Source organism: Triticum aestivum, chromosome 7A (assembly GCF_018294505.1).
Source record: "Triticum aestivum cultivar Chinese Spring chromosome 7A, IWGSC CS RefSeq v2.1, whole genome shotgun sequence".
Taxonomy (NCBI): domain Eukaryota; kingdom Viridiplantae; phylum Streptophyta; class Magnoliopsida; order Poales; family Poaceae; genus Triticum; species Triticum aestivum.
This window is the reverse complement of record NC_057812.1, coordinates 208,494,930-208,505,026: the sequence shown is the minus strand read 5'-3', so window position 1 is coordinate 208,505,026 and position 10,097 is coordinate 208,494,930. Positions and strand designations below refer to the sequence as shown.

General features: G+C 47.7%; 1 protein-coding gene across 1 annotated transcript; it reads left to right on the top strand.

The window, feature by feature from the left end:
* The first annotated feature begins 355 nt into the window (after positions 1-355).
* Positions 356-8,991, top strand: LOC123150741 (tRNA(adenine(34)) deaminase, chloroplastic). The gene is made up of 4 exons (XM_044570574.1): positions 356-4,802; positions 4,889-4,976; positions 5,441-5,568; positions 8,463-8,991. Exons 1-4 carry the CDS (start codon positions 499-501, stop codon positions 8,731-8,733), a joined length of 4,791 nt encoding a protein of 1,596 aa, XP_044426509.1. The 5' UTR covers positions 356-498; the 3' UTR covers positions 8,734-8,991.
* The last annotated feature ends 1,106 nt before the right edge of the window (positions 8,992-10,097 follow it).

The following is a 10,097-nucleotide window of genomic DNA, read 5'->3' as shown; positions in this document are numbered from 1 at the left end:
TTCGCCCGGTTTTCCTTGATAAACTGAGCAACCCTTTCTCATTTCTTCTTTTTTAGCACTGGATGCAGTGCATTCCTTCTCTGGGGATGTTACATGCAATACCTCTTTTTGATCAATGAATTTGGCAGCTCTCCTGCCAACATTCCAAAAAAAAACGCAAACCAGTCGCGTACACGCAATTCAAGCTGCTAAGCCGCTAGCAGTCGCGTGACGGAAAATAATTTAACGATGCTGTCTGATCCGGCACACAGCATGCGCCGCAGGTGGCTCACTGAACCAGTGTCAGGAACCAGTGGCGCCCAATCCGAGCCGTCCATTTCCGATCGGACAGCAGGGGAAGCATGTCTGGTGGGTTTGGCAGTCCCCTGACGTCCGGTCACGGGCGATCCAGTCTCCAGCCCGGGACGACACTCCCACCTCAAACCCCGCGCCCACAGCTCCACTCTCCGGCGGCCGGACCGCCGGCGGTCGCCGCGCGTCCCTCGTCCCGCTCCCGCCATGTACAGCTCCTACTCCGCCGCCGCCTTCGCCCTCAGGGCCGCGAAGCCGGCCTATAGCTCCCATTCCCCTTACGCCCCGTCGCACCACTGCAGCCAGCAGCACTACGACGGTGACGGTGCTCACCGCGAGCTACTCCCGCTCAACCCTCACCTCTCTCCCCGCTTCCTGCTCGACGGGTACCTCCTCCGCCACTCCGCTCACCTCCTCCTCCTCTCCGCGCGGCTCCGGCCCCCGCCCCCGCAGCATCCGCCGCACAGCTGCTGCCACCGGCGTGCGGCCGTCCGCTGCTGCTGCAGCGGTGGCAGCGGCGGCGGAAGGTCGTATGTTCAGCACGTTACTTGGGGATTGGAGGGGCGCGGGCACCGATGCTGCGGGCAGGGCGCTGGACGGTCGGATCTCGGAGTGGGTTGCCGGCGATTGAAGGCGCGGGGATGCGGTTGCGGCAGCTACGGCAGTGGCAGGTTACGTCTCGGAACTAGCTGTGGACATCGGGATACGCCGAGGTTGCTGGGGAGGGCGGTGCGGCAGGAAGTATGGGAGTATGAGGGCGGCCAGTGGCCGCACAGAAGTTGTTCGACGGAATGCCATAGTGATTGGGATGATGAAGAGGATGAGGATCAATGTGGTCACGCTCGGTGGGAGCGGCCAGGTAAGTCGAGTTTTAGAAGGAAGTGGAAAGAAGAAGAAGAAGAAGATGAAGATGATAGATGTAGAGATTGCCGTCAGAGGAAGGGTGTGGAAAATGAATACTATGATGAAGGCGGGTACAGTGGCCGACGGAGGGAAATTCGGGATGTGAATGGGATGCATGACAGGCATCGGTATCATCGGAGGAGGTTGGAGCAGAGGGGTTACATCGACGACGAGGATGCAAGGCGAAGAAGCGACTTGATGGAAGGGAGAGACAGGAGTGAGTTTGAATCTGATGAGGCAAGGAATGCTGGTGCTAGAAGATACAGTGAGAATGACAGGAAATATGATCGGAGAAGAGAAAGAAGGGATTCTGAATATGAGGATGTGTATGATGCTAGAAGAGTGGGAGCTGGCAGGTACAATGAGGATGACCGAAGATTTGATCGGAGAACAGGGAGGATGGATTTTGAAATCGATAGTGAGGATGATGTGAGAAGAGATGGGAGGCGCGTTAGAAATGATGATGAAAGATTTGTTATTCAGAACACAAGGAGAAAGAAGTATATGGAGGAGGATGATCAAGATATTGCTGAGCGCAAGCACTACTCACATGGTAGGTCTCAGAGGTCTGCATCTGCATTTCATGAGGATGATTCACAGAGGGCTTCGAGTTCAAGGAAGACTGTTGATACAAGAGTTTCAAGGGGGAATTCATCCTCGAGGGTGTGGTGGGATGATAATGTAGACCGACGAGCTTCACAAACATTGGAAGAGAGAGGCCGACGCTATTCTTCCTTAGTTGGTTTGTCAAATGATGAGAAAGATGAGTACGGTTATGATGATGCACAGCTTGTCAGGGTAAGAGATCATAGGACAGGAACACAAGATGTCAAGGTTATAACCGAGGATGATACGAGGTTGATTTCCAGTTCAAAGAACTCTTCCATTTTGAAGCACAGTAGCGATGTGGACCAGCAAGTAGCGGCACAAAAGGATGAATCAAAGAGCTCACAGAGGATAGTGGAGATATCAGTAAACAGAGGTAACAACACTGAACTGGATTCAGAAACACGGAGTAATCAACTGGAAGATAGAAGAAACCACATTGATAATAAGTCATCTTCTCTTCTAAGTTCTGTAAAGATGGCTAGTGACAGTAGAAGACAAATTGATCAGCATGATGTGGTGGATCAGCAGGTTGTCGCACTCGCTGACTCAAGTACAAACACAGAAAAGCTCACAGATATAAAGATGGATAGTAGTCAACATGTTAGCAGGGCCTCTCACTCACAGAGAAATTATGAGGAAGTCAATCAGCTGGATATCGATGATAGATCTACCTCTGTAGAAAATATAACTCATATTACAAGAGACAAAAGGAGGTATGTAAACCAGCAGGTGATACATGAAACGGACATAGATGTGCAGAATGTTACACATGTTGATGTTTCCACAATTCATGCTAGTGATATTTCTGCCTCTAGGAGCTCACAAAATCGTTCTGACACTAGATCAGATGTAAACTCTATCACTAGCATAAGTCTCATTGACCAGGCAAGGGGCGAGCAAGAACAAATCCATCAAAACAAGGTCATTGCTGGCGATAATACAATAGTCAGGGGTTCACAGAGTCATCATGACACTGGAGTGTATGGTCAAGTTCACTCGGCTTCAGTTAGTGACAGCACAAAAGAGATGCAAGAACAAGCGGAACTTACTAAGGCCTGTACTAACAATGCTGCTACAACAAGTACGTCAGAAAGCCATATCCAAACAAGAATATATGATCAATTTCAGCCATCCTCATCTGTAAACACTGTTAGTAGTGTGGAGGAACAAATTGATCTTACTAAGATCCACGCTAGTGACACTGCGGTTGTTAGCAATTCGCATAACCGAAGCAACAATGAAGCTCGTAGGACTTCAGCCCTCAATATTGTGGGGGCAAGGGATAGCCGTGATGAGAGTGATCTGCAAATTACACAAGGTTCTGTTATAGACAGAAGCAATCAAGTTGGGACCACATTTTCTGAATCCTCCCAGGATTCTAGAGAAAGACTGACAAGAGTAGAAGAAACCGGGAGATTAGTGCACCATGACACAGTTTTGAATTCACAGCATACAGGCACTGGCAGAATCTCTGATGACAAAGATATTACTAGTTTGGGGATCGAGAGCACCGAAGAGGCATCTATCATTAATGTAGATATGGAGCAAAGAGGAACAATACTGGGAACGTCTGAAACTACCGCAAGAGAAAATATACAAGGTGGTTCATCTACCAGAAAATCTGTCAACGAAAGCTTGTTAGAATCAGCTGCTCGATTAGACAAATCATCTACATTTCATGTAGGACAATTCGTTAGTGAGCTCCAAAGAGGAGTCTCAGATGCAGATACTACTTCAACAAAGAAAACCGAGAAGTCCATAATGGAAGGTACAACGAGATCGTCATCCAGGTCCAGAATGAAGGGACCATCAGATGAGATTTGGGATGTTCAAAGTACTACTTCTCAAGAGACCTTTAAGACGGCTGATAAGGAGGAAGGGTTCTCAGCTGATGGAGGTACCAACTCAGCCTCTCAGACACCCAAAAGTGAAACTGCTATTGCTAAAAAAGTTCACAAGTCACTTTGGGCCTATGTTGCAGACATAGTCCGTCTTGGTTGGGTTAAGCATGGTGAATCTCATGACTCTACCAGCAAATCATTTAGGAAAAGTTCATCCAGTAATTCTCAGAGGTCGGAGGGTTGGCTGTCAAGTCACGGGCATGATAATGATGGCATTCAAAAGAGAAATTGGAGTAGCAAACAAAATGACCATTCATTGATGAAGTCACACAGTGGAGAATCAGAATCTATAGTAGCATCAACGCTAAAGGATGAAAGCTTGCCTACAGGTACACAAGGTTTGCAAATATCAGGAGCTGGCAATGTACCTGAAGTAGGTAGATCCAAAGGAGACTCCGCACCCAAAATAACCAAGGATGATGTGCAGATTTCAGGGGAGAGAGCAAAACAGTCTGAAGTGGGTGCATCACCTAAAGGAAATACCATCGGAAGCTCAGCTGAGGATAGCATATCAACTTTGGTAGATGTCACAGTAGGACATTCACCCGAACATGAAGCTGCTAGTTCATCCGGAATCTCAACTCAGGGTTCCGCTGAAATTAATGCTGGAAAAGGAGTCTCAGCCGGCACCTCTTCTACGACCATCAAAGCTAAGGAAGCTGGTCGCAGTGACGATGCAGGTAGCTGGAGATATGGACCTTCAGTTGCTATAACACCTTACCAGTTTCCTCAGACCCAGGCAATGGTACCACATGAAACTACCTCATCTGCTTTCTCAGAATTAACGGAATTACCTACTGGTGGTTCCACTGGGATGAAAGAAAAGATTGTTGGGCATAAGGCCCCTGAAGTTTTAAGAACAGAAGATAAAGATGCTGAGCTGAAGAGGAGAAAGATTCAGAGAAATAAGCAGGTATTAAAGGAAACATTTGATGAATGGGAGGAAGCATACCAGCATGATGCTAAACAGAGAAAGACTGATGAACTATTCATGAAGGAGGCTTTACTTGAAGCTCAGAGGGCTGCAGATATATGGGAAGTGCCAGTTGGAGCTGTGCTAGTACATAATGGTGAAATTATTGCTCGTGGTTGCAATCTGTAAGTATAGTATAATACTCATATATTATAGTACGATGTAGCCAACAGTTGGCCAAAAGAATCTGAAATCTTAACTTTGTGTCCAGAGTTGAAGATCTCAGGGATTCAACTGCACATGCTGAAATTGTTTGTATAAGAGAAGCTTCTAGCAAACTGAAGACGTGGCGCCTGGCGGTACTATTTCACACCCAATACCATTTTTCTTTCTTACTCAATCCTGTCAAAGCATCGCAAGAGAATCCATTGCCCTCCTATTAAGTCATTTCCTTTGTTATATTGATTATTATTTATATTTATATGGTGCACAATCATCTCAAACTTGACATTTGGGAATTGGGCATGGATAATTGACGATGCACAATAATTACATGTGTATGGCTCATAGTTTCAGACAGGTCCATGTCCTTGGTCTTTGCTTGATGTATTGTCTGTAATTTTGTTCGTTGTTATTTTTGAAGTTCAGCAAGACTATTGCTTTTCAGTTATCACAAGCAATGTACATCTTTCTTTTTTGAAATTTCTTGTAAAATATTTTTTAATGAAAAGTTATGTATGCAAAATTCCTCAGTTTTGTGAATCCTTAGACTGTTACATATGTATCATCCTTTCCACAAATTTGCTAACTAAAACTAATGCAGGATACAACACTTTATGTGACACTGGAACCTTGTGCAATGTGTGCTGGTGCTATTCTTCAAGCAAGAGTTGACACTGTAGTATGGGGAGCCCCGAACAAGCTTCTTGGAGCGGATGGAAGCTGGGTTAGGTATGGGAAGTATACCATATTACCATGTAGCACAATATCATAGTTGGTTATTTTTTTATACCACAATATTTTGCCTTCAAAATATTGTTATTTGGATTCATCTGGCAATCTAACTTCTCAAGATGATGTTATAGTTCAGATGCTGGGCTGTAGTTAGTCGTTTTCTGGTCTTAGTGAGTTAAGGAGAAAATCCTAGTCATACCCCCCTCCCCAACACGCACACATACCTGTTCTCCACAGCCAAAAAGGATTATCCATGTACCTTATTGGTTGAATGATTACACCACCATCTTCAAGGTATGCCCTAACATTTTTTACAGAAAAACTACAAGGGAGGCTCCGACAATACGATAAATAGAAACCCAAGTTCGAGTCAATGAATACTTGACTCCAGGTGGTGGGATTGTACATACACGTTAGTTGGAGTGCGATGGCAAAGGTGTATCTTGTTAGCCTTTTCTGAACGTGGAAGGGGATAATATGGCCTTTTCCTTTCTATCAGATAGATACCATATGCCAGCACCATAAGTTGCGTTTATTCATTTTTTGCTGGTTCAAATGGTTATTAGGCTGCATGTGGAACGTGTTGCAGAAAAAGGTGAAGCTTGTTTCCCTGATGCCCATCTACTTTGTAATGCTAAATACCCTAATTTTATATAAAAAATGGAAGTAAAAACAGCTATTCCCCACTTCTCCAAGCAACTAAAGATCCTATTAGATGTATTGCTTTTCGTTAGCTAACAAAGATTTGACTTTGCATTTCATTCTAGTATCCGTCTCTGTTATGGCGATGCTAGAAGAGGGCGCGAGAGGGCCGGCCGGGGGCCTTTTTGCCCACGGCCGGGCAAGAGGGAGAGGATTTCCTTCTTAATTCTTGCTTGATTAGATTGATACATCTCCTCTCTTTATATAGCGAGGTTACTTGACTCCCAAGCAAGGCTTACTTGACCCCTAAGCAAGCGACCCTTATCTCTAATTAACCCTAAGACTAACGGGCTATACCGTCAGCCCAGGCCATTAGGCCCATTATGTACTCTAACACTACACCTCACCTGGACATGCAACTTGTCCTCGAGCTGCAGCCTAACCAACTTATAACCATGACTCGACGCAACACAAACCTAACATCTAAAAACAAGCCTTTTACATCTCGGCTTGTTTTATTACTCTCAACCTGAAATGGATTGGGATGCTTTATTTTGGACCCCTTAACAAAAAGTGGACACCATCCGCACGTCGGACGTGCACGTGTACAACCACCTGATTCCGATGGACACCACCTGGACAAAAGGAGTGCATGTGTATGGCCACCTGGAAGTGGTCGCAAGAGCGACCAGCAGAGGCGCCCTCGCGGCGGCCGACGGCGGAATGCAGTGGTGCTACGCGGTGTGCTCCTGTCGGTGACACCCTGCCTTCTCCCCGCCGGACGGCTGTTGGTCCGCACCGCACAGGGAAGAGTGGAGGGCTTGCGATGGAGAATGACGAGGAGGGGTGCGTCCCCCAACCGCCGATGTCGCAGACTTTGAGGTCGCTGTCCGCGGGAAAAACAGCATGCCTGTCGCCCGTGGGGGAAACCGCATGCCCAAGATCCCCGACGCAGTGGACGAGATCGAGGTCCTTTGCGCAGCGAAGGGCAATTTGGAGGAGCGGCAGCTGCAGACCACGCATCTCCCGCACACCCCGACGCGCTAGGAGGCCGCGCGCGGCAGCCTGCAGCCTCACCGCCGCCGACACGTGGCGGGTAGTGATCCAAGTCGGAAGCGGTGACGACAACGGCAGGAACTTGATCTGCTGGATGGGGACGCCCTGGGGAAGCGGTGATGGCGACGGCGGGAACTTGATCTGGTGGATCGGGACTCCCGTCGGCACGATTGATGTGGGACCGGAGCTGACCGCTGGTGGCTGCTGCACGGAGCGCCGGGCGCGGCGGAGGCCGCCAGGAGCGGCGGCTGCCACTGCAGCCAGGGCGGGGCGGTGGTGGCTGTGGATGGCAGCTGCAACGGCTCGGCGAGCGCGGCGGGGACACCCTGGGGCAGCAGTGGCTGCTGCGGCAGAGCGCCGTGCGCGGCGGAGGCCGCCAGGAGCGGCGGCTGCCACTGCAGCCAGGGCGGGGCGGTGGTGGCGGTGGATGGCGGATGCAGCGGCCCTGCGAGCGCGGTGGAGGCCTCCTGGTGCGGCGGCTGCCACAGCAGCCACGACGGCGCGGTGGCGGCGATGGGCGGCGCAGCCGAGTGCGGCATGTAGGACCCGGCCAAGAACAGGCGGATCTCCTGGACCGCCTGGGTTAGGTCCCGCAGCGCCCCAGACACCTCCTCCGAGGTGAGGACGGCGGGGGCGGGCGCGACGGAGGATCCCGGCACGGGTAGGAGCGGGGCGACGGTCGTGGTGGTCGCCGAGGTGACCGGCAGCGGAAGAAACAGGTTGGGCAGCGGTGAAGACATGATCGAACCGAAGTTAGCTGATACCAAATTGTTATGGCGATGCTAGAAGGAGGGCGCCATGACCGGGCAAGAGGGAGAGGATTTCCTTCTTAATTCTTGCTTGATTAGATCGATATATCTCCTCTCTTTATATAGAGAGGTTACTTGACTCCCAAGCAAGGTTTACTTGACCCCTAAGTAAGCGACCCTTATCTCTAATTAACCCTAAGACTAGTGAGCTATACCGCCAGCCCAGGCCATTAGGCCCATTACGTACTCTAACAGTCTCAAACACAAATCAGATTGATATATAAGATTAAATCACCTAGAAATGGTTTCCAGAGTCAAGTCATGTATGAGTGAACTGCTTTGAATAATGGGCAATGGCTTTCATCATCATATATGTACTGTCAATTCTATACACCTCATTCATCAGAGACATGAACTTAAGAGACAGCTGCACTTGTTTTATAGGCTTTTCCCTGGAGATGGGCAAACAAGCACATTGGATCCATCGAACCAGAAGCAAACTGCCGGGCCTGTGCACCCATTCCATCCAAAGATAATCGTAAGGCGTGGTGTCCTCTCCACGGAGTGCTCGGAGATAATGCAGCAGTTCTTCCAGCTGAGAAGGAAGAAGAGGGCAGAGTCGCCACCTCGCGCGCACTACTCGGGGCATCGTCACCATCCGATCAAGTTTTTCACCAAGATGCAACACATGTTTGGCACTGTTTTCTGTTTATAGTAGTACTTCTTTTCTTGTCCCAATTGTATGTAGTTGTAGACTCGGCAGCTTTCGCATTCAACCTTTCAGGGCTTCTGTGCAACGTCATCCTTGTTTCCTTCTTTGGATGCCAAGCTAATGTGTCATTTTGTGTATCGGTTGTGTTTTTTCTTTGTCATGCAAAGGCTATTTAGATGTAATAATACTGAAAATAAGTTCTCTGGCAGGTTTATGTCTACAGAGCCTGCAAATAATTTCCTTGTGTTGGGGAGAAGAGAACTTAGAACTCGTCCATTTCATTTGTACTAGTGGCAAAAGGGTAAAAAAGAGAGCACAAGGTTATCATTGAGACAGTTCGATATGGATGTGTAAAAAACAGTGCAGAGTGCGGCGTTTTTGCTCCCGAGCTCATCTGCATCCTCCCTAACGAAAAAAATCAAAACAAATTCAAAAAATTCCAATTTTTTTTGTATGGTAGATAAGTTTATGCGTGAGGTGCGCTTCAAGTTTCAACTCATTTGGACCTCTGAGCAACTCTCAGCAAAAAAGACAAATTCAGGGTCTGTAAAAAAGTTTACTGTTCACACATTGTTCTGACCCAATTTGTTTTTTTTTGCCGAGAGCTGCTCAAATGTCCAAATAAGTTGAAATTTGGAACGAACCTCACACATATAATTATCTATCACACAAAAATATTGGATTTTTTTTTGCATTTTTTAGTATTTGTTTTGATTTTTTTTCTGACCGGGTGCAGACGAGCCTAGGCACCGAATTGGTTTTTTGGTTTTATAATCACTTTTGTAGATGCAGAGTTGCATCGGCGTGGAGATGGATGCATAGCTGCGCACCGATGTGGAGATGGCGTCTACGTGTTCCTAGAAACACCAGTCATGTTTAGAGCTCAACGAGAAGTATGACAACAAGCATAATTCTCAGGCCAGTCCAGCATTGAAGCCACACCAAATTATTGGTGGGCACATGGTTTCCGTTCTCGCTAGAGGCAGACACTAATGATGACACACATGTAATTTTGCATTGTAATCTTAGCTGGTTGATGGCTTTATTAATTCAAAGTCGGACCCTTCTTGCGCCTTTATTCTAAAAGAAAATGATGAGGTGGTGGGCACATGGTTCCCGTTCCTCCTGCTAGAGGCAGACACTAATGATGAAGCACGGGTAATTTTACATTATAATCCTAGCTGGTTGAGGCTTTGTTAATTCAAAGCCGGGCCCTCCTTAAGCCTTCATTCTAAAAGAAAATGATGAGGTACAGAGTGATGTATGGGAGAGTACGTTATCCCGATGCCTCTCAAACTTATGAATCCGCTAGACAGTATGACTTGACATCATTATCACTATTCACCTAGAACAACAACAGTCTCGGA